Source organism: Paramacrobiotus metropolitanus, unplaced genomic scaffold (assembly GCF_019649055.1).
Source record: "Paramacrobiotus metropolitanus isolate TYO unplaced genomic scaffold, Prichtersi_v1.0 Parri_scaffold0000072, whole genome shotgun sequence".
Classification (NCBI taxonomy): Eukaryota; Metazoa; Tardigrada; class Eutardigrada; order Parachela; family Macrobiotidae; genus Paramacrobiotus; species Paramacrobiotus metropolitanus.
Genome location: NW_026570292.1, coordinates 543,065 through 565,133, shown reverse-complemented (window position 1 = coordinate 565,133; position 22,069 = coordinate 543,065). Strand labels below are relative to the sequence as shown.

General features: G+C 41.3%; 6 protein-coding genes and 1 long non-coding RNA gene across 7 annotated transcripts; 3 read left to right on the top strand and 4 right to left on the bottom strand.

The window, feature by feature from the left end:
• The first annotated feature begins 796 nt into the window (after positions 1 to 796).
• LOC129594947 (trypsin-1-like) lies at positions 797 to 3,722 on the top strand. Its single transcript, XM_055491810.1, has 7 exons — positions 797 to 967; positions 1,507 to 1,697; positions 2,021 to 2,375; positions 2,648 to 2,718; positions 2,820 to 2,864; positions 3,139 to 3,190; positions 3,297 to 3,722. The coding sequence occupies exons 1-7, from the start codon at positions 886 to 888 to the stop codon at positions 3,518 to 3,520; spliced, it is 1,020 nt and encodes a 339-aa protein (XP_055347785.1). The 5' UTR covers positions 797 to 885; the 3' UTR covers positions 3,521 to 3,722.
• Positions 3,723 to 3,842: 120 nt separating this feature from the next.
• Positions 3,843 to 6,618, bottom strand: LOC129594948 (BTB/POZ domain-containing protein 6-B-like). Its single transcript, XM_055491812.1, has 6 exons — positions 6,245 to 6,618; positions 5,978 to 6,109; positions 5,518 to 5,677; positions 5,230 to 5,408; positions 4,434 to 4,569; positions 3,843 to 4,249 (listed from the first exon to the last, which is right to left on the bottom strand). The coding sequence occupies exons 1-6, from the start codon at positions 6,403 to 6,405 to the stop codon at positions 4,112 to 4,114; spliced, it is 906 nt and encodes a 301-aa protein (XP_055347787.1). The 5' UTR covers positions 6,406 to 6,618; the 3' UTR covers positions 3,843 to 4,111.
• Positions 6,619 to 6,835: 217 nt separating this feature from the next.
• On the top strand, positions 6,836 to 10,038 carry LOC129594946 (BTB/POZ domain-containing protein 6-like). The gene is made up of 6 exons (XM_055491809.1): positions 6,836 to 7,162; positions 7,269 to 7,433; positions 7,922 to 8,081; positions 8,157 to 8,335; positions 8,734 to 8,869; positions 9,260 to 10,038. The coding sequence occupies exons 1-6, from the start codon at positions 7,017 to 7,019 to the stop codon at positions 9,779 to 9,781; spliced, it is 1,308 nt and encodes a 435-aa protein (XP_055347784.1). The 5' UTR covers positions 6,836 to 7,016; the 3' UTR covers positions 9,782 to 10,038.
• Positions 10,039 to 11,006: 968 nt separating this feature from the next.
• On the top strand, positions 11,007 to 15,279 carry LOC129594943 (serine protease 30-like). Its single transcript, XM_055491807.1, has 11 exons — positions 11,007 to 11,254; positions 11,547 to 11,662; positions 11,963 to 12,107; positions 12,543 to 12,944; positions 13,297 to 13,363; positions 13,556 to 13,784; positions 13,934 to 13,988; positions 14,241 to 14,426; positions 14,508 to 14,573; positions 14,694 to 14,717; positions 14,917 to 15,279. The coding sequence occupies exons 1-11, from the start codon at positions 11,176 to 11,178 to the stop codon at positions 15,018 to 15,020; spliced, it is 1,473 nt and encodes a 490-aa protein (XP_055347782.1). The 5' UTR covers positions 11,007 to 11,175; the 3' UTR covers positions 15,021 to 15,279.
• Positions 15,280 to 15,491: 212 nt separating this feature from the next.
• Positions 15,492 to 16,814, bottom strand: LOC129594949 (uncharacterized). Its single transcript, XR_008691243.1, has 3 exons — positions 16,585 to 16,814; positions 16,271 to 16,396; positions 15,492 to 15,929 (listed from the first exon to the last, which is right to left on the bottom strand). It is a non-coding gene; the product is annotated as an uncharacterized LOC129594949 (long non-coding RNA).
• A 747-nt stretch (positions 16,815 to 17,561) lies between these two features.
• Positions 17,562 to 19,479, bottom strand: LOC129594920 (uncharacterized). Its single transcript, XM_055491785.1, has 5 exons — positions 19,315 to 19,479; positions 19,136 to 19,191; positions 18,501 to 18,746; positions 18,107 to 18,214; positions 17,562 to 17,926 (listed from the first exon to the last, which is right to left on the bottom strand). The coding sequence occupies exons 1-5, from the start codon at positions 19,358 to 19,360 to the stop codon at positions 17,804 to 17,806; spliced, it is 579 nt and encodes a 192-aa protein (XP_055347760.1). The 5' UTR covers positions 19,361 to 19,479; the 3' UTR covers positions 17,562 to 17,803.
• A 183-nt stretch (positions 19,480 to 19,662) lies between these two features.
• On the bottom strand, positions 19,663 to 21,826 carry LOC129594915 (uncharacterized). Its single transcript, XM_055491777.1, has 4 exons — positions 21,477 to 21,826; positions 20,794 to 21,042; positions 20,196 to 20,309; positions 19,663 to 20,126 (listed from the first exon to the last, which is right to left on the bottom strand). Exons 1-4 carry the CDS (start codon positions 21,540 to 21,542, stop codon positions 19,998 to 20,000), a joined length of 558 nt encoding a protein of 185 aa, XP_055347752.1. The 5' UTR covers positions 21,543 to 21,826; the 3' UTR covers positions 19,663 to 19,997.
• Between the last annotated feature and the right edge of the window lie 243 nt (positions 21,827 to 22,069).

Genomic DNA, 22,069 nt, shown 5'->3' with positions numbered 1-22,069 from the left:
TTAGTTGTTTGGCTGGTTATGCGCAAAAGTGTGGAAATTGTCTTCTTTTTCATTTTATGCTTGCACGTTTGGAATTTAGCTCGCAGGCATGTGTCTGTATGTGTCCATAAATTAATTACACAATAATATTGGTCAGTGTTTCGTTTTCTCTATTAAACTGAAAACTTACGTCATGTTCATAAAACAAAATTAGCAGCCACCCGTAAATGGATTTATATTTAGAAAAGATTAAAAATACGAAAGGGTATATAAAAAAAATAATACAAAACATACCTCTGTATAAAAATGCTCCACGTATAAGTGAAGCGTACGTAAAACGCTCCACGTTTTACGTACACATGAAGTTTGTGTACGTAAAACATAATATGGAACTTGTGCTGTAAAAATAATTCACGTGTAAGCATTTCACACCGTATTTCCACTTTTACTGGCGTACATTTATTTCTTGTATTTTATGGAAACGTCGGATTCATTTTGTATATTGTACATAAACTATAAATCTGTAACAGCAGCGATAAGAATAAACGTCATATTAGCGGTACAATGGCTTCCGGTGCATAAAGTCTACAAAAACAGGTGGTTGACCTTTGCTATTGCAAGCAGCATGTTTTTAATGGCAAATCGTTCATTTTGTATGTGATAATGCGCATTCCGCTATTTCTCAGCAGAAAAGGGAGAAGGGTTGGGTCAGCAAATCCAGCTGATTACTCAAGTAGGTTCGTGGACAAAAACGCTGCAATCAGCACAGACAAGCGCGCAACATTGGTCACTGTGGTAGTATGTATCCAGGAAACTACACGTGATAGGGAAAACTGTTACATTTTGCACCGATTAGAATTTAGAAGAGCGCGGTAAGGTCCGCGGTGAAATAGCCAGCTATTGCATATGCATCACATCCACAATATGAGTTACATTTGGATTATTTTCTCTGCTGGAACGCTCTGGGTTGTCTTATCTAGTCTATCGCGTAAGTTATGTTTTTAATTCCGAATTCATTGTGAGTGGTAGGCGGTATGCCTTGACTTGAGGTACATGTACCATAATCTGTAAAAATACAGGTAGGATATTTTGCTCGCATTATGTTGTAATAGCACTGTGTTAATTTTGTTTATTACCGTCTACAACAGAACAGGTTACTGCCTTTGTAATGACAGTATGAAAATTCGTACAAGTACATGCTTTAATTATTGCACAATTAATTTTAACGGAAGAAATTTTCGTTGGGTACTTAACAATATGGCAGTCATCATGAAGGAGTTCGTTTTCTGAATATCTATATGATCAAAAAAGCGTACTAAACTACGTAAAATACATACACATGTAGTAAGCCAGAAAAAATTTCTGGACGTTTTACGTTGGGACTCTACTGCGCCTTGAAATAGGCTGTTTTTGTATCGCATGACACCTCGTAGATTGTGCAGTCAAAAGTAGTAAACGCGCACTGCATTGCAGTCGTACTTTGTATATTGTGCAGTATAGCAATCTTTTTTCTGGATTATTTTTTAGAGTTATCTGCTGAGCCAAATCGTCCACCACCGCAAATATGCGGCAAACCACAGGTTCCTCCATCCAAAGGTGTTCGTATTGTGGGCGGGGGCCCGGTGCAGAATAACAGCTGGCCATGGGCCTGCGCCTTGGTACAGGAAATACGCAGGGACAACCGGATGACCTACCGGCAGTTTTGTGACTGCACACTGGTATGTTTAAATTAGGAATACTATTATGTCACAAGCAACAAATGCAGCGTATACTACTCAACAATTTATAAGGGTTTGGGATTTTATAATATTATTCGTTATAAATATATCAGCTGTTAATGTATGCACAAATGTATTAATTTATGTTTAATGTTAATACATATTAAAGTGTTTTTACAAATTAATATGTGCTGTACATATTTTCATAATTAGCTACGAGCCCACGAGTATCAATGTATGTGCATGCATGGTAGTGCAAGTGTGTGTTAACTGACAAGCTTTTCACCCGATGACCTTACATTTTCCCGCCAAAATATTTGCAGATTGACATGTACTGGGTGGTAACCGCTGGGCACTGTAAACACGGCCTGTCCGATGCCCAGTTTGAGTACTACGTCAAAGTGTACCTGGGCGAGGAGAATCTGTTAACGGCCCGCGACAATTCCGCTCGCAGGTTTAACGTCTCTAGAGTGTTTCTGCACGAGAAGTACGTGCATGACATCAAGCACAACGACATTGCCCTGATACGGTTGAGCCGCCCCGTGGAGAAGTTCGATAACGATGTTATGCCGGCATGTCTGCCCAAGCGGCCCGTGCACGACGGAGAGTTCCAGGAGAGAGGACAGAATGGACGGAGGATTGCGTATTTAGGCGGATGGGGTCATACTCATGAAGGAGGCAAGTCAATGAACGCAGTGTGTAAAGGGACGATGATGTTAAATCCATGGATTATAATCATTATATATAGCGCATGGAATCACCACCCCTTTATACATATGATGCAGTTGCGATAGGATTACTTTTAAACACATTTTTTTATTACTAAATATATTTGTTGATTAATTTCAACGACGGGGTCAAATATATATTATACATGCTGTATAAATTGACCTTTAATCAATTATATTGCTTTGTTGATTATAGTACAAATTCGATGACTGCTTTTGTAGAAGGCAAAAACGGCGTGATAGGTTCAGGAACCGACAAACTAAAACAAGTCTCCGCGGAAGTCTACCATCACGTACGTACAATCTCGCTAATTCGCGCCCTTGGTTTCTAAATATTGGGATGTTGCTGTCTTATCATTTTTAACAATTTTCCTTTATATTGTCATGAATGCAGAACGAATGCCTGAACAGGCTGGGATACCGCATTACTAATACGATGGTGCGTATTATTATTCAAATTATTCAATTCAAATATATGTCGGTTGTTCACCATTGTTAAATCCTATGGTTAGCGTAGAGACCCGTCTTGATCTTCGTTACACGTCTGATTCTTAAACTGCCGGTGGTCGTAAGAACAGTATTCTACCGATATATACGTAATACCATATACTTGTACGTATCTGGTTTGCATAAGAGTGAAATTTTTAATTTTAAATAAATCTAGGCAGGGCTGCACCGGTATAACAATTTCTGACATTTAAACTTTGTTGCAGTTTTGCGCGGGATTTGACAGAGGAGGCAGAGACACTTGTCAAGGCGATTCAGGTACAAATAAATAATTTTGCGGTGTGTCTTACGATTAGCCGAACCACTCGACGACAGAGCCAAGAAAGTTGCATATTGTGCTGTACATGTTTACGGTCTGGTACAGGGGGGCCGTTGGTGGCGGATGAGGGGAACAACACATGGACACTACACGGCATCGTGTCCTGGGGAATCGGTTGCGCCCAGAGAAATTCCCCCGGCGTCTACACGCACGTTCACACCATGATGGACTGGATCGAGCAAAAGACCGGCCTCAACTTTGACAAATTCATACCCATGTCGCCGACCGAGGCCCTCAATGCGCCCGAGGTGCCACGACCCATTGTGTGATGCGATGACACGGGGTGGACAAAAGGTCGAGTTTGTTTACAACTGTATAGTCTGCATACACTGCGCATATCGATACTGAAAGATCACAAATGGTAGCAGAAAGCGCGAACGTCAAAATGTGTGTTCGTAATGTGTTGTTATAATTTAATTCAGCATGGAAACTGGAACGACTAACCATAAAATAAAATTGTTCAGGGCGAAATATGGAGTTTTCTAAATGTGTTTTGTACCACGAATCGGCGAAGCAAGGGAGGCAACTTTTGCCCAGATCCAAAAACAACGTCTTCCATGCTTTTTTTGCAGTTAGCACCTCAACTTTAGACAAAACTTTATTGCTTAACCAAATGTGTCAGACAACTTAAACTTGATACCGACTGAAAAACCCATTTCGAACAGAAGCAAGTAAAAAACAGTAACAAATAAAATCCTTAGTCCGCATTGTTCCACTAATTTTATGCATTAATAAATACGCAATGCACAAGCTGTTATTTAAACATCAAACACTCGACAAAATACTATGCATTAATAATTTTCAAACAATCCGATTGTTAAAACATATTGTACCTCACGCTCTACCAAACGTATCAAAACTCAGAAGCGACCAGGCGATGCTTTGATCGGGCGTCCCAACGGTGCACGCGGCACCGTCGGAAAGATAATGGACGGCTTGACGGCGGCGTGCTTCCACTGGTAGATATCCCACAGGTCGTCGCGGCTCAACAATCCGCACTAAAAATCAATGTGAAGGAAATTTTAAATTCACAGAACGTAAATTTAAATTCAAAAGCTAAAATTAACGTTCAAATTAAAAAAGTAAAAATTCAACGTTAAAATTTAAGTTCACATTAAAAAAAGTAAAAATTCAATTCTCATGCGGCACTGGAAATCGCAGTCGGACGGATAAAATGCTCACCTTCATGGGTCCGTTGGTCAGCTGCGGATCGGACATCAACGGGAAGCGGACAAAATGCAGCACCTCACCCAGAGCCTGGCGGAGATTCTCCGGAGACGGGTCCATGTCGTGCAGCTTGCAGTACTCGTTAGCCCATCTGTAAGAAATAACTTTCTGAAATACTACAACATGTACGGTAATTTGACCGCGTTGACGAGTGTATTTCATGGTTCAAGTCGGCGAATAATCCCCCCTATATTACCACTTTTACTGTATGTATTGTATAAAGAACATTTTGTTCTGCCTTTTAAAGAAAATTATTATTAGTACGAATTTTCAAAAAATAAGAGATAAGTTTTCGGATTAATAAAAGGCCTCTATCTACGTACGCCACTAGTCTGAAAAGAGAAAACTGCCAAAAAAATGAATTCATAGTTAATATCACCATTAAAATTAAGTACTCGTACAATATTCACAAAACAGCGACATGTGGTTCCGCGCGTATATTGTCATTAATACGAGTATCGTAACATCTTAGAAAATCCCAGTTTACACAGTGTCAACACGCAGTACAAGTACAGTACATTACTGAAGTATCTGATATCGTAAAATATATAAAATTTCGGATTAAAAAACACTCAAACATCACGAATAAAATATCAAATATTACGGCTGTCAAATACAATGTGCGGTATTACTGATTTAATAGGCATAAAATACAGGCCGAACAAAACATGATCTACATGATGCCGTTATCTGACCGGTCATAAAGCAGCTAGAGTAAAATGTGTGACACACATTTGCAGTGAGTACATACTTTTCGACAGCCTTGTAGACGACAATCTCCTCCACGTTCAGACTGTTCCGCTTGACAATCAGCCCCAGTGTCGCCTGTTTGACCGTATTCAGCTTGTCCGACTGCAGAATGGCCGCGCTGGATCCGTCCACGAATTCTAGACACTTCTCGATCATCGCCTCGGCATTCAAAGAAGCAGCCTGAAAAACGATTACCGTAATCGATAATTAATTAATCGACCATCCAAGGGTTATCACTAGTCACAACGCAGAATAAATCCATGATCATCTCTACAGTTATTCAACACACATTTTCCAAATTCGTCAGGCAATTCTCCAGTTTCAGCTGGCGCAGCAGGACGACAGAGCACTGCTCGGCCAATTGTGGAATGCCATATTTCTGCGCACAGTACAGTGTCGGATAAGCGTTCTCCTCCGACAAATTCTCCACAGCATCAGTATACACAAAGCTGCAAAATTTAAAAAGAACATACACAACGAATTATAAGCAAACAAAATTAAGGAAATACAAGCGGGATAATAAACCAGTAATAATAAATAAAGATTAATAAACAATAATAATTATTTTTACAGCAACCTTAAATTTAAATCTTTTTTTATAATTTTATTTACTGAGAGTAACTGTAGAAAATCTGGACGAAATACATAAATCAATGCTCAAAAGATATGGAATAAAAATATGGCGTGCCATTTTTATTCAAGTATTAAAAATAATTATCAAAAATTGAATTCATTTTCCGATTTCGTGCCTGAGCATGTTGGCAAACGCATCAGGATGGACGTCAGGAACATCGAACTCTTCCTTTTTGTCGTCCTTACTGTCTTCCGAACTTCCGTAAAACATGCTGTCAAACACTGCACTGCTGATGCTCAGCACGTACCTACCAAAACAAACCACCGTGACTTCTACGGTTTTTCCGTACTTTTGCTCCTGCTTGTTTGTTTTCTTGATCTTCTATACAAATTTACTGATCTGATCTTCCATACAAATTTTCTTAAAAGTTAAAATTGCCTACTTGTGTGCGCGGAAGGTCTCCGCTTCCCCATGTTGGCTGCCCACCGTGAACTGCACATCGCTGCGCTCCCCCGTTTTCAGCGTGTGCTTGACACGGTTGGCGACCCCGCGGGTTGTGGCCTGCCATTGGCGAACGGTTTCACAACTTTCACTGGTCGACATGATGGCTGATTCGAGTGATGCTGTGGGAAAATAGATAACAAAACTCTCGATGCGATGTCCTACAAGCAGTGCAATGGCCAAGTTCAGCGAAACACTCTGCCAGATGAAAAACGAAGAAAGGAAAATGCGCAACCTCGGATAAAAAGACTCTACCGAGAAAGTCAGAAAAAAGAGATTCTGACTTCAGATTTCGGCCGCTGACAGCAGTAAAGAATGCAGATATGCGGATTTAACGAGCAGGAAAAAACGCGTTTAAAAGTTTAAACAGAACGCCGCTGATTGGCTGATCTCATCGTACATTCAGCGCGTACGTACAAACGTTCGGTCTGGGCTGTGGCTCTTGTGCACCGTGTAAGTGATCACGTGCTAGCCGCAAGGCAAGCGTCATATAAATAGCCAGCCCACACGTCATTTTCGCCGGTGTTGAATTTTTCAGCTTTCACAGCCTTTCACTGTTCAGTGTTCTTGTTAAATTTCAACTTAACCTGCACGGTTTCTTCCTGGTAGTTTGCCACGATTTCCTACCGTGCCTGCGGGATTTTTGCCGCCGATTTCAGTGTTTTCTTTTATTGTTTAGTCAGCAGTGTCGCGTTGATCGTTATCCACTCACCATGTCGACCAGCGTCAGTGCTTGGCAAGCCACAGTGCGCGGGGTCGCCGCGCGTGTCAAACACAGTCTGGTCACCGGGGAGCGCAGCGATGTGCAGTTCCATGTAGGACGAGAGCATGGAGAAGTCCAGACCTTCCGCGCCCATAAGTACGCCAGTAGAATAGTCTTACAAGTAGTCAAATCAGCGTGATCCTGATGAGTCCCTGGAGTAAATTTACGCTTTTCTGATAGATAATTTCACGCTTTTTCATAGGTACGTGCTGAGCATCAGCAGCGCGGTGTTCGACACCATGTTCTATGGAGCGATGGCGGCTGACGCTGCCAGCAAGGAAGAATCGGACGGTGTGGATGACGCTCGCAACAAGGACGAGCTGGAGATTCCGGAAATTCTCCCTGAAGCCTTCGGCAACATGCTCAGGTGCGTACGTGCAGTGTGCAAGCGAAATCCAGGCATAGGTTTTTTGAATTTCCTCCGAAACACGAGCACTGACTGGGAAATCGGAAAATTTGTGCTTTCAGAATTGAAAATTTAATGTAATTTCTTTTCGTTTCCTTTTTAAATTTAATAGTGTTCTGAATTAATAATGATTTTAATTTCAGTAATTAATTTATTATCGTCATTCTGTTTTTCACGATATTTCATAATAACAGGTTCTCAAATAAATGCAACGAAACGATTATCACTGATTGTGATTTAAAATTTCCACAATTCATGATGTCTTCAGAAATACGCTTATATATGAAAGCACAATTAATAAATTTTTACGGCTGAAAAGCATTGCTGTATTTTCGTTGGGATGGTCTGCTGAAAATGTTATTTATTCGCCGATATGCTGTGTCTGTAGATTAAATACAACAGTGAATGTACTACCAGTAATTTAATCTGAAGTTTGTTAACATTTGCAGCTTCATGTATACCGACTGCGTGGAGAATCTGTCGGAGGAGAACGCTTTCCAGACACTGTACTGCGCGCAGAAGTACGACCTTCCGTTGTTGTCGGAGCAGTGCACGGCCTTCCTTCTCCGCCAGCTGAAAGCGGAGAACTGCCTGCTGAATTTGGAAAATGTACGTTCGTTATTAGCGGTTAATCGGATTGCTTCATGTCAATAGTTCATCATTTTTAATTGATTTCATTTGCAGGCCATGTTTTTGGATGCCGAGTCCGTGGTGGAGAAGTGTCTGGAGTTTGTCGACGGGGCGGGTCAGGCGGTGCTGCAGTCGGAGCAGCTGGTGGCGGTCAAGCACGCCACACTGGCCCTGATTGTCAACCGTAACAGTCTGGATGTGGACGAGAACGTGGTGTACACGGCGGTCGAGAAGTAAGTTGTGTGCCGCTCTCTTGTCAGACGGTTTAGAAAGGCGACCTGTTCTGGTCGCGTGAGGCCGTATCCGTACTGATTATAGGTCGTTTGAGGTGATTCGTCAATACTGATATTTCAGATATTAACTTAGCGTTGTCGCATGTGATCTTGTTTCGATGATTGTTTTATAAGTGAATTAGATTTAAATTTTAATCGCATTTAAGTTGTAGTTTGACTTGAAACTTTCACAGCTCGCCTCACGTATTGAAACGATAAAAATTCTGACATTAAGAAAATAACCACAATATTTCCATACATTTTTCATAATATTTAAGTTTTTCCAATTTATTGAGTGGGTACTTGATTGTAGATGGTGATGCGGCAATGTTTACTACGGCATCATTTTGTTTTTGCAGATGGGCTAAGGAATTCTGCAAGCAGAAGGACCTGGAACCGACTCCCGAAAATCTCCGCGAGGTGCTGGGCGAGATCCTGCGTTGTGTTCGTTTCCCTCTGATGACCGATCGTCAACTGGCTGACGGTCCCGTGAAGGTTGGTTCAGTTCAATTAGGTTTTTATAGGCTATCAATTATACGTGCGTAACTTCGCTTCGAATTTCAATGTATATTCTGATTATCATAAAATACCAATTAAATTGTAATTATAGTAATTTCATCCGGTTTACGTGCCTTTTTCTGGTACATATTTGACTAGTGAATTGAAATAATGACTAATTGACAGTAATTGTTGTTCCATTGAAGTACATTTCCAGTTAAAATTGAACTTGTGGCTTTGTAATTTAAGCTTGGTTTTGCCGTCACTTTTTTGCGTTCCTTGACCGGGCATATATTGGAGTAGTAAATGGAACTTATAATAACGATAAATTTACTTTTATGTATATTGACTTGCATTTTGTTCATGACATGCATGTTTTGTTTGCAGTGCGGTTTGCTGAGCCGCGACGAACTGTGGGATATCTACGAGTGGAAGCACGCGGCCGTCAAGCCGCAGCTGGCCTTCCCCTCCGCCCCGCGCCAACCCGTGGCCCCGCGACGCACCTTCCCCTGCGTGGCCAACGACGAGGTGTTCGTGCGCGGCACCGACGCGCGCTGGTACCCGGCCGTGTACCAGCAGGCCGTCGTCGGCAACGGGCACTACGCCGTCGTCTGGTGCGAGAACGGCGACAAGGAGGATGTGCCGGCCTACACGGTGGTCCCGGCGGCGGCCATCCTGAAGAAGGGGCAGGCGGTGCGCTACTGCACGGAGAAGTGCATCACCAACGACCACTCGGGCTACATGGAGGGCGCCTACCGCATGCGCCACGGGTTCGCCCGCAGCAAACGCCATGTGGTGGACGGAGTGACCGGGGAGGCGATCGTCGGCTTCGACCGGATGCTGTTGGATGATCACGTGGTGAATAAGTGGCTGCTGGCCGAGGGGAAGCCGCAGAATGGTGCGCAGTAGATGGGATCGGCTGAGTGGTGCGCGATGACTGCAGTGTTGAGTGGTTTTTCGGGAGATGAGTCGTTTCCTTGGTTGTTACGTGTTCGGAGTACAGTAGTCGTTGTGTTTCTGATTGTTTGATGAGTACTCGTTGTTTGCGTGGTTTCGTGTTGTTTTTTTATGGATTATTAACCTCTGTTTTTGTCTAATGCCGGACATTGTCGCTCATTATATGATTTTAGCTTCATTTGGTTTTATTAAAAAGCAGCGCCTCCCGACTCTGGTGCGATTTGTGATGGAAGTTGCACACACGCTTTAATGCTTTAAAAATTGTTAAAATTCAGTAGTCATTCATTTCACTGATAATTCCCGGAAAGTTTTTTTGAAAATACGAAAATCGACAAAAGAGTAATTATTTAAGTTGCCGTTAATTTTACAGATAAGTTTCTAGAAAAATTTTGAAATTCGTCTTTATTCCACAAACGAGAATAGACAAAATGCAAGTTCGAATATTTTGTATTTCCCAACGATGAAATAATATTTGTTATAAATTTATAATTCCACGAAAAAAGTGCAGTTTGAAATTCTATTTGAAATCCTGAATAATGGCCGTTCTCCACAAGTTGCGCTGTGTCATAGTATCAAACAGAAAGAAATAGAAACACGTTTCTCCGATGCATGGAATATTGATAAATAAACACGGCAGCCGCATCGTAAGTCAGTAATCGGCAACGGTATAATACGTTAAGCGTGGGAAGCCGACGTCACGCGTGTTGACACTGACACCCGCGCTGACCGGTTACGCAAATGACCATACGCGTGATGCGGGACGTCAGGTGACTGGTGGAGCGTTGCGCGTTGCAAACCACAACACGCCGCGCCGGCCAGTTGACCCCCGGCGACGGTGGCGCCTATAGCCGGGAAAAACATTGGCGGTGAAAAGGAACCGGTAGCGTATATACTGTATACAGTTAGAAAAGCTTGCCTAAACATAATCATCAGTTCAATGTATTGTTGATACAATTGTCCACAGTGGTGAAGAAAGCAAAACGTGCTGGCGCCGCCACTTTTTCTTAAGCTTCGATGTAGCAGGATCTCCTGTTCGGCGATGAACAACGCGACATTGTGTACGGCAAAATGCCGGCGTTTATGCTGGGATCAGCAGTGACTAGGACATTCTATTGTCACGCCATGGCAATGACAATGATGGTTACGCGGTAATATAATTTTTTCGCCGGCTGCTGTTTTTTTTCCTGCGTTCTGGCTTATCATGTCTACCGCGCCTGTAATTAATCATATGGCAGCGACGCCGTCGAATGCACGGTATAATTGGTGCTGTTGATGTTGTTTTTTCCTCCAGCAGCCCTTACGGGAATAGGGTGACCTAAAGGTCACGCGGCTTATTGTTGCCTAATATGGACGATTTACGGAGGAAATGGATTGTTGTTTATTGTGCGATTTTTGCCGGTTGGCTCAATTGTGTATTTGCTCAAAGTAAGTGCGCATATACTGGTACATAGGTGCGATTGAGTGTGAACTGCAAGTATATTTCGGCTAATTTAGCGTGATACAATTTATCTTCGCTGATAGTAAAGCAGAAAAGAGGTAATTTAACAATGTGTACATATATAGTGATGAAGAATGTAATAGATTTCAAATTTATTATTAATTTTTCAAATAAATGTTATATATAAATTATGTACTATATATAGTAAATATATATTTATAGTTACTGACATTCGCCCGATGAGGCAGCTCGCAAAGTTCCATGCGTTTGTGGTTTCAGCTTGCGGCGGATTTCTGGCGAATGCGGGAATGTTCTGGTATCCGCAGAATTATCCCGGAAATTATCCCGATTATGCCGAATGCCGGTGGACAATAACCGTTCCGCCGGGCAATGTGGTAAACTTTGAAAGCTTTTTAGACAAATTTTAAGCGAAATGTTTTTGTGGCATGAACGTATATACTCTGTATATAATACTGATCAAATATTTTCAAAAAATAAATTTTGAATTTCTAATTAATAAAACTGGCGGAAAATTCTGCGCTGTTCGCGGAAGAACTTACGAGCCGGCATCTGCATACCTCAGTAATTAATTGCCATGATTCGACAAGAATAGTTTGATAGTAAAAGCATTAACCATAAGGAAAAAAAACTGATTTTCTTAACAGTGTACGGTATTATGCGGTTTTGTTAATTAGGTACAAATTCAGTTTACGGAGCCGTATGGAATTCCCGGTCGGGACTTCTTAGCCGTCGTGGATGGACAGTATGCTAACCAGCTGGGTCCGGCCTGTAGTCTCAAGGATTACTTCGCACTCGGTCCACAGGGCCAAGCTTTTATTCGTAAGCATAAAAAATACCGTACTATTTATTAATTCCTACTATATCAAATTCTGTTATGTAGAATTTACGTTAATGTTTCGCTCTGGAAAACGTCGTATTACAACAAAAAGTAAAAAAGCATTTTTGGATCATAGCACACTCGTACATAGTTGTTGTCGTAGTACAGCGGCTACAGTTTTCCAAAGACCAGTTTTAAAAGCCCATGTTAAGACGTCTCAGCATACTGCAGATACGTATTTTTTTCTGCCATATATTTGTTAATTACTGTACTCTCCTTCCTCTTATTATTTATTGCACTGCAATTATAAACAAAGTCAAATATAATATACCTGACTCCAAATCCCCATGGGATGATTGGAAAACAGTTCTGATAAATTACGCTGGATTTGCGTTCAGTATAAACGAATTAATCCCAGCATTCTGGATAATAAACAGTTATCCGCGCCGACAAAGCCGACTTCAACATCTTCACTTCCACCACCAACAGCCTCATCGCCGTCTTCTGCGCCCAGGGCCAGCGCGGCTCCCACATCCCCCGCAAGGGCTTCCGCGCCCAGTTCTTCCCGGTGGCGTCCGGTTTCGCGCCGACACCTTCACCGTTCTTTCCCACCACCGTCCCGCCCTTCTTCCCCTGGACGCCGCCGCCACCCCAGCCCGTGACCTTTCCCACGGCGCCCCCGGTGACCACCGCCTTCCCGTGGACGGTGGCGCCGCCGCCTTCCGCCGATTGCGGGGTGCCGGTGGTGCAGCCCGGACAGGCCCGCATTATCGGCGGTCATCCGGCCACGCTGGGCTCCTGGCCGTATATGGTGGCGCTGGTCGATGCACGCTACAATGGTACGCTGAGTTATTTATGCATGCAGCGTTTTGTAGTGCGATTTTCAATAATTAGAAACCACAAAATTAATTAAAGAAACGCAAAACAAAATAGTGAAAATGAAATAATAAGTTAATACATAAATAAAGAATAATAAAATTAATTAGAGAAAATAGAAATTGAAAAAGTGGTATTACCGCATTTTTACTACATTCGTATAAAAGCACCGGCTACGCCCATTAGGTTTTATTAGGCGATAACTAGACAAGAAAACGGAGGTGTAAACGCTGCCACAGTACTACATCATTATACTACAGTACTCGTATTGTACATCATATTAAACTGTAATAATAAACTGTTTGTTTCTTTCAGGTCAATTTTGTGGCGGTGTCCTTTTAGACCAGAACTGGGTTTTAACGGCAGCGCATTGCACTGTTGAGTAAGCAAACCGTATTTTGTTAATTACTTCGCTTAACCGCAGTCAAGTAGTCGAGAAATTAGTCAAGAAAGGATTGCTGTGAGCGCCATTGTCTCATATTTACTGTAGTAATTAATTTTTTTAGCGTGATTATAATGCAGTGGTAGTACGAGCTTCACATCACAACGAAATAACGCCAAATTGTTCTTTAAGTAAGCCGGCGCAGAACCTGTTGCTGCGCGTGGGAGCCACCGACTTCAACGCGTCCGTCGGGGATCCGGCACGCGGCACGGACTATCGAGCGGCATTCTCCATCGTCAATCCCAATTTCAACAGCCAGAGTTTCAGTAACGATATCGCACTGATTCGGCTATCCACGCCGGTGACCTTTAGCACTTTCGTTAAACCCATCTGCATGCCGACGGAAGCGCCTTCACCAGGGGTAAAAATGCTCTAATAATACCGCCGGTTTACGGTAAACTGGTAAAGATATCTGTATAATACACTGTAACATTCACTTTTTGTCGTGTTACCTGCAGATGTGTAGTTCCTGAATAGGTTTTGATAAAAACATCTTTTAACCTATTATAGACCGTTTGCTACATTGCTGGATATGGTTTGACAACGCCGATGCAGCGCAAAAAACGTAAGAAGTAATTAGACTGAAACCTTTAACGTGCGTATTTGATACATTATTAAAATCACTTTTAAACAGCAAAAATTGACTACGTAGTATTAAGAATATATTTACCTACTGGCTGCTGTGTATGTGCGATACAATATACAGACATATGGCGATACAATAGTTGCAAGAAATAATTGCAAGCTCGGGACAGTTGCCAGTACTGAAATAATTTAGATACTTACTGTATTACTGTATTTCTGGCTACTTTTAAAGGTCAAGTGAGTGTTACGGCCAGTGGGTCCAGCCGATTGATGGAAACGGATGTTCCGTTGGTGCCGCAGTCCACCTGTCAGACATTCTTCAACCAAGCCTTTCCCGGACTGATTACGCTGACAAACAGCCATGTTTGTGCCGGGAGCATCTATCCGGTGTCACACGATAGCTGCAACGGCGATTCAGGTTGAAATTACCCTTCTTGCATGGTGGATTCACAATAAACGAGGCAGTATTTCCGTAAATAACAGCGGCAGTTTGCTATAGGTGGTCCGTTAATCTGTCGGCGCCAGAACCATTTCGAGATCGTTGGACTAACATCCTTCGGTGTAGGTAAGGTCAAAACGAGACTGCTTTCACTAAAATTAATAGGAGAGGAACTTAATTACAGGCAATTAATCTCTAATTTTTTTCTTCAAAATAGTTTCGATAAAATTGTTTTATTTGTTTCAGGCTGCGGACGAAGTGATGTTTTCGGTAAGTACATAAGACTGAGTGCAAACACTGAAATTTGTGTGCTGCAAGATTGTTTCGATAGGCAAAACGTTACACATCGCATTACAGGTAGTAATTATATGTAATTATACAAAATAAAATGACTGTTGTGATCTGCAGTAATTATTAACAATTTTATTTGTGCATTTGTGAAGTCTAGCTAACGGAGCGTAATTTTCAGGAGCATACACGAACGTGTGGCAGATGATGTCGTGGGTGAATTCCGTACGCGGTGTACAGTCGACCGATCAGTCAAATTCTCCGGTCGTGATCAGATTTGGCTAAATAATGTAAACCATTCTATGTGTATGCGAACGAGTGAATCGGTGTGCCGGAAATAAAATTTCAAATGTGTGCAATACACCGTACAACAGAGATCTCAGTGTGGCTTAACGTAACAAGATATTTTAATCGTAAATATTGTGTGTAGCGATGCGTACAGATGCAGTTGTTGTAGCGGTTTTATAAACTTATACCCAGTTTTATGCACAACGGAATCTAAAAATAAATTCAGGATGATCTTGTTGAATTCTAAGGGTGGATACTAAGGGTTACGGCAAAAATATTTTCAGAACAAAATGGCATGAAGGTGTTAAGCGGTTTTCTTTAAAATGCCCACGTGCATGCCAAAGTGATCATTATCTACAGCAAACAAAGACTGAGTACAAAATTGAGATCCATCGTACATCTGCATATATATTATGCAAGAAAGTAGATGGCATTTACCGCTAGTTTTGTACAAGCCGCGAACAGCCGTTACTGGCTCTTGGATAATTTTGTAACCGGAAGTGACTGCAGTATTCGTTTACATTGTGCAATACACAGTTGCGTTCATACTTGTATAGTAAAATATAAATATACATACATACAGTTAACGATGCATTTGTCAGAATCATATGGATTAGATACCGAAGTACAGTATTTAAAAAGCGATACTATAAGACCATGATTGTTGCACCGCGGAGATATCCCCATCCGCACAGTATCGCCACGGCGAGGTGGTTGTGATACTGCGCATCATATATGCCAGCAACTTGATTAAGGTCACCGGCGGACACCTTCGGCGGCGTGATGGTACAGGAAACTGGGCCACGGTGTATTATGCAGAGTGGATGCATAATACGTAACGGTGGCCCGCTTATCCTCATCCGCCGGTTCGCGGTGGCCGGGTCCAGCCCAGCTGGCGCCTGGTACCTGTCGACGGAATTATTGGCAGTTACGTTTTGTTACATACTCGTACATACAGACTCTGTATAAACAATTATCGAACAGTTGTCATGAACGTTAGCATTGCTGTATCTACTTTTTAACAGTGCTACTTACACTAGCTCATATAATATGTATTTGTAGACAATATTAATTTTGCTATTTTACAATTTTATTTAACTACAAATAAAAAAACAACAAAATACCGATTGTGTATTGGTGAATTTGGTGTTACTTACAAATATTTTATTTGTATAGCGTTAAGCATCAACAGTTTGGTCTGATATACATAATGAACCCTAGAGTAGACTGCCAGGTTGGTTTCTAACCTCCAGAACGCTTCACCAAGTTATTGTTATCCCGCGAATACAGGCAGTTCTCCGATAATTGCCCATCGTCGATAATTTCGCTCGGTTTCGTTAATGTTCTGGCGCTGCTAAAATTCAGCACACATCCTGCAAAGAATAATTTTGTAATGTGCTGTAAATTAACGTAAACTGTTATATGTAAACGCATTCAGTCCGGTGTAATTAATATGGACGACAATCGTTTACGTTGTTTTACGAGCATATTATTAATATTGTATTCTAGATCACATTACATTAAGCAATTAAAACAAAGGTGGCTCGAAAAATATTCTTACCAATGACTAGCAAGATAAAAGGCAGCATCCAGCATAGTTTTAGATGCCTCGACATTTTGTCGCAACCGTGATTGATCCAATTAATCCCGAATAATTATCTCATGTAACACGCGTAATATCGATTACGTTACTGGCAGCCATAATAATTATTTATAAAATTTGATGCTCCGTCGTGCGGTGTTCCCAGTGGCGCATGCATCGGTGGTTCACCTTCGATGTTCTGGTTATGCCACTATTCGCGATGCGCTCAGCGCACGTGATAGTTATAACAGTAACTGTTAAGATCTGGAATTAACGTTCAAAGGTCACTCAGAGTAACCGAGTTTGGATGGCGCGAATACCACTTACAGTGGACGGGAAAACCGATGAGAATTCGCTCGTCAGTTTAATATAAGTACGTACGAGCATGTACAACTATAAGTGTATGGATTTGGTATACAACTCCAGTCACCGTATCGCGGTTTTATACAAGCTGTAAAAGTATTTTAGCAGGTAATACTTTTGGTATTTGTTTAAAAAATACAGTTTTTTGGCGAGACATTCAATGCTACCGATCAGCTGTATGCGATTTCGTAGTTCAACCGTACCGCGTGCCGTACGTACTGGAAATTTTACTGTAGCAAATGCTAAGGATGTGTACTTGCATCTTGAGAATCGTATACAAAACTCGTAGTACACTTTAGTTTTTGCCACCTAAAAATGATGCGTGCAATATCCTGCAGCGCAAATTGTGCAATTAAAGGTGCCGAAGGCCCCAAATGCGATAAGAACAACTCATTTACGAGTACTAGTATGGGTTGCTTTAATGATATTGGCTATTTGCAGCACGTATCTGTTTGGAAATGATTGGTATTTAAAAAAGGAACTTTACTTCTGTAAAGTGCCATAACTGTACATAATTGCATTAACTGTAGAAGTATTGTTTGCTTCTAAATTTCACTATCAGTGCCATCGATACCAAATCTATCCCCGAATGATCCGACCCGAGCAAAAGAGGTTTCATTATTAATATCAAACACATAACAATCAAACAATTCCTCAGTTTACGCTTGTACTAAAAAATAACGATAACGGAAAGTAAGATAACATAAAATATGGAACATATTAAATTATTGTTGTGATTTATTCGCAACAGCCATCCAGTTTATAAAAATTGCGAGCGCTGGTACACTACTTGATTATATAGTTAAAATTTAAACATTAAAAACACCAAATTTGGTTAGATGGATGCGCTGCTGGACACGACGCCGGCACAACAGGCAGTACAGCAGGCACACACCGCGCAGAACAACATACACGGGAAGATGATCACAGCCGGGATCGTCACAACCAGTCCCAGTATCTGCAATGCATGCACCAACAATTAATACATGATATCTGCACAAAACATCGGGTAAAAGCCCCTAGCAAACGAAGGTAGAAGAGGTCAACAAAGATGCTACAAACGATCAATTCAAAACCGTTCAAAATTAATCACGATATGGGATTTAAAACGTCTCGGTAATTGTAATTGTGCACCTACCGCAGAATAATACATATGCAACGACATTTCCTTGTTTAGCGAGTCAAAGTACAGCTGGAAACTGGTGTATAATAATCCAATCGCTATCGCTAGCGGAATAAGAGAGACCTAAGAACGGAATGAAATCATGTCATTATTAATATTCAGAGTCGTACGAGCCCTGTATGTATATTTTATCGGTGAAGTTAACGAGGTAAATACCGGCTATTGCCAAAAAGCCCAAAATAAAGTACAAATTAAATACAGTAGAAATTCTTCACGAAGATACCGTACAGATGTACGGAATAGTTAACTAATAAAGTTGATATACTGCGGTATGTCAGTACCTCGCGTTCATTATAAACCTCGTATTCGTTATTATCAAGATTATTCTAATTATAAAAGGACGTTGTACCAGAAATTCAAAGATGCATCGGCAACCCATTTTGCATCCTGTGGCCTGTCCACTTTCGGGGTCCTGATCTTTGCCGGCCCGTAATTTGGTAATGAAATCGTTGTGCGAGGAGCGGAAGATGGCGCCCAAGAGGAAGGCATATCCTAGTGCCGCGTGCCATTTCCACAGAGCGGGAATATCCGCTGCCGGCACGCCCATGTCCACCATGTGCTTGGTGGCCAGTGCCGGCACCGCCGTCACGGCAGCCTATTATTCGTATGGGTAATTTAAGCGGGAAGATGATAAAATGCATGCACTAGTGCACGCAATGCACAGTGCATTTGTGCAACATTAGTTTGTTAAAAAGGTTTTACATAACATTTTGTGACATTGGTAAAGCATCAAATCTGTTGCAAAATTGATTTATATCTAATTTTATGCCTGAATTATTGCATTATATTCGTATAAGCAATATACTTTCATCGACGTACATGTACGGATCAGCAAAATAATTAATTAAAATACATAGTAATTATTATTGCGCATGGTTTGCATATAAAAAGAACGATACCGCGTATATATGTACGGTATATTTATTTACAGTACAGAATACTACGCTGCGCAGTAGAATGCTTTCTTGTAAAAGAATATCTTACCAAATATGCGAGGGCGAAGATCAGGTAGCAGCATCCGCAGCACAAAAGACAAATACCTGCCATTATTACAGAAAATTGTAATACGCTTTTCAAAATACTTGCAAAAATGTTTTGCTTCAAGCACTATTACAGTAGACAATACAGGGTTTACGGCAAAATAGAAAACTGGGTATTCGCACCGGCAGCGCAACACGCATTTGCCACAGCAGTTTCTTCGTCTCCCATCGCGACGGTGTGCAAGCGTCACGCAAAATACCGATAAAACTGTGTACAACTGATAAGGAGTGTAAACATTGCGCCAACAGATTAGAATTTCGCCGGGATATATTGTCCCGCTCGTATTTTGTAGCATGTAGATTATTAATAAAATTATCGCTTGTGAGCTACGTATAGCAAAGCCTGGATTTTATAAAATGCAGTCTTTGCATAATCCATGTATACCGGCATTTTGTTGACCGTACCGGCACTGACGCGACACAATATAAATAGACGAGCACAACTGTACGTACACTGCAGCTATGTATACTCAATGCGTTTTATTCAGAGCGTGCGGCTGAGTCAGCATAAAACATAACAGAAAGAAATGACAACAAACCGGAGAAAATTTGCATGAGTGTGTATACTTGAGTCCAGTAACAAAAACATTTTTATCCCGTTTGAAATCTAACGGTTTTGTAGCATTTGCGACGCTGTTAGCAATCGGGTGTATCATGTTCATGAATCATAAAACTTTTATGATTCACGCCGCTGACACGTGAAAATCCACAGTACTAGTATTAAAAAAATTTAAATGATTACAACAAGCAACGTGGAACAATTACGCAGAAATGCAGTAAAATCATGATTTTCCGGGCGTTGCCGGTTAGAGTTCGTTGCGGGACGTTAGGGAAGCGATTCCGCCCACAACACCGGCGCAGCACGCGCAGAATGCACAGCAGATAGTTATGGGAATGACCAGCAGGGCGGTCAGCGAGACGACCATACCGAGAATCTGAAAAACAAGAAATGGTTAAAAATATGATTAAATTATGGACATGTGAGACGAGAGAATATCGATTACCGCGGAGTAGAAAAGATGGTCGTTGCGCTTATAGTGGGCATCACTGTGCTCGTAGTAAATCTTGAAGCTGGTCACACAAAGGCCAATGGTCATGCCCAAGCCCAGTAAAGAAACCTGAAGAAATTATATTATTTGTTTTCACCAGTTTTTCGTCATCGATCAGAACATAATACAAGCATACCAATACTTTCCACAACATAATGTTATATTCATCTAAGAAATTTACTGTAGGCAAAATTTGGGACATTTAAGAAATACGAACAGTCTACGTATATTTAAAAAAGATATAAATATCAAATAACAAATAAATAAATATTCATATGAACATATAAATAAATATTCATCTTAATTGCGACTAAAAATTTGTTGTGGCAAATTTAACCAACAAAAAATGGCCCGCTACAGTTTGTAATGCTGGTTTGGTTGTATTCAGTGTCGGCAGTGAAAGCCCTAGCCAGCCTTGCGGCAACAATTTCCATTAACAATGAATAAAATTCTGTGCATAATTTAATGGCACTGGTACGGTATTATCTATCCGGGAAACGGATAGATTTTATTGGTCTATTAGTCGACTGATATATTGTGCTAAGACACGTACCAAAAGTTCCCAGCAGCAGTTGAAGCTGGGCTTCATCTGCACTTGGCCCACGCCCTCCACATCGCCCTCTTTCCGTCCCCGCAACAGGCCGGTAACGAAGCTGTTGCGGCATCCGCGCATAATGGACATCAGCAGGAGTCCGTAGCCGAGACCGGCGTGCCATTTGTACAGCGCCGGCGTGTCCTCCATCGACCGTCCCATGTCCACCATCGCCTTCGTGGCTAGCGCCGGCGAGGCTACCGTAGCTGCCTGTATAAAGTTGTACGCATAAAGTACCATATATATACAAAATTAATAATTGTTAGCGGAGTCATTCGATCATGATTACTAGTGATAATTATCAGCTTATTTTCGTAATTGTTATTAATTTCGTTCATGTGCATACAGATTTACTCATACGTTATATTAACGACGAAAACAATATAACTAAAAATTACTAAGCTATCATTTCGCTAAATTAAACGTGAAAACTATTGGTTGTGATAAAAAGAAACTTATTTTATGTCATATAAAATAGTACCATAGCAAATGACAACAACTTAATGTACTCTGTACCTATGCAGACATGTTTAGCTTTATGATATATGTAGCATGTTCACATATCTACATATTTGCCGGAGAAAATTAGAAAAACTTATTAAAGAAACGAAAGATATTGATTAAGCAGAGGCGCGACTACTTACCAAGTAAAACAAGAAGAATATTGTGTACAAGCACCCGCAACAAATAGCACATAATCCGGCTTCCATTTTAGAATAACGGTGATGAAACTGAGGGACTTCTACAGATTTTCCGGCTTGTCCCGTGCAAAATTAGTAAGAAGAAAAAAAGTTCAGAAAATGTTTTAAAATATCCTTACAAATAAAAATCATCAACCGTCTGCTTTCTTGCAACACGATTAACTGTAAGCTGCACCACAGCTTTTCATCAGTTTTCCTCCAGCGCTACTGTACCGACATCTCTAAAGAAAAACCGGCTGGAAGCATGTACAAATTGTACATCGAGCATTCATAAGTACAGACAGTTTTGTATATAGCAATGATGAATAGATTCGTCTTTGGCCGCGCTACTGACTCAGTCACACTCGGCTAAGTTCACGCCCAAATACAGACTCCGTGGAATTTTGACGCGCCATCCAAACCGGTTTTTTTTTCGGACGAATATATTTGCTGCTGCTGTCTTTGATCCAACAAGCGGCTACAGTGCCCGGCATTAAATCCGTTGAATAGATGCCTTGTCGCCGCTGTCTTCCGGTGGCAGGTTGACCAGCGATTGG

Coding starts and splice junctions, on each gene's coding strand:
- LOC129594946 (XM_055491809.1), top strand. CDS start 7,017: ATGTCGACCAGCGTCAGTGCTTGGCAAGCCACAGTGCGCGGGGTCGCC. Junction 7,163..7,268: donor CAGACCTTCCGCGCCCATAA/GTACGCCAGTAG, acceptor GCTTTTTCATAG/GTACGTGCTGAGCATCAGCA. Junction 8,870..9,259: donor TGGCTGACGGTCCCGTGAAG/GTTGGTTCAGTT, acceptor TTTTGTTTGCAG/TGCGGTTTGCTGAGCCGCGA.
- LOC129594920 (XM_055491785.1), bottom strand. CDS start 19,360: ATGGGAGACGAAGAAACTGCTGTGGCAAATGCGTGTTGCGCTGCCG. Junction 19,192..19,314: donor AAATGCGTGTTGCGCTGCCG/GTGCGAATACCC, acceptor TAATAATGGCAG/GTATTTGTCTTTTGTGCTGC. Junction 18,215..18,500: donor GATGCATCTTTGAATTTCTG/GTACAACGTCCT, acceptor TTCCGTTCTTAG/GTCTCTCTTATTCCGCTAGC.
- LOC129594948 (XM_055491812.1), bottom strand. CDS start 6,405: ATGTCGACCAGTGAAAGTTGTGAAACCGTTCGCCAATGGCAGGCCACA. Junction 6,110..6,244: donor GAGACCTTCCGCGCACACAA/GTAGGCAATTTT, acceptor TTGTTTTGGTAG/GTACGTGCTGAGCATCAGCA. Junction 5,678..5,977: donor GCGTTTGCCAACATGCTCAG/GCACGAAATCGG, acceptor TAAATTTTGCAG/CTTTGTGTATACTGATGCTG.
- LOC129594943 (XM_055491807.1), top strand. CDS start 11,176: ATGGACGATTTACGGAGGAAATGGATTGTTGTTTATTGTGCGATTTTT. Junction 14,427..14,507: donor TAGCTGCAACGGCGATTCAG/GTTGAAATTACC, acceptor AGTTTGCTATAG/GTGGTCCGTTAATCTGTCGG. Junction 14,574..14,693: donor ACTAACATCCTTCGGTGTAG/GTAAGGTCAAAA, acceptor TATTTGTTTCAG/GCTGCGGACGAAGTGATGTT.
- LOC129594947 (XM_055491810.1), top strand. CDS start 886: ATGCATCACATCCACAATATGAGTTACATTTGGATTATTTTCTCTGCT. Junction 2,719..2,819: donor CCGCGGAAGTCTACCATCAC/GTACGTACAATC, acceptor TCATGAATGCAG/AACGAATGCCTGAACAGGCT. Junction 2,865..3,138: donor ACCGCATTACTAATACGATG/GTGCGTATTATT, acceptor ACTTTGTTGCAG/TTTTGCGCGGGATTTGACAG.
- LOC129594915 (XM_055491777.1), bottom strand. CDS start 21,542: ATGGAAGCCGGATTATGTGCTATTTGTTGCGGGTGCTTGTACACAATA. Junction 20,310..20,793: donor ACTGCTGCTGGGAACTTTTG/GTACGTGTCTTA, acceptor TAATTTCTTCAG/GTTTCTTTACTGGGCTTGGG. Junction 20,127..20,195: donor ACCATCTTTTCTACTCCGCG/GTAATCGATATT, acceptor CTTGTTTTTCAG/ATTCTCGGTATGGTCGTCTC.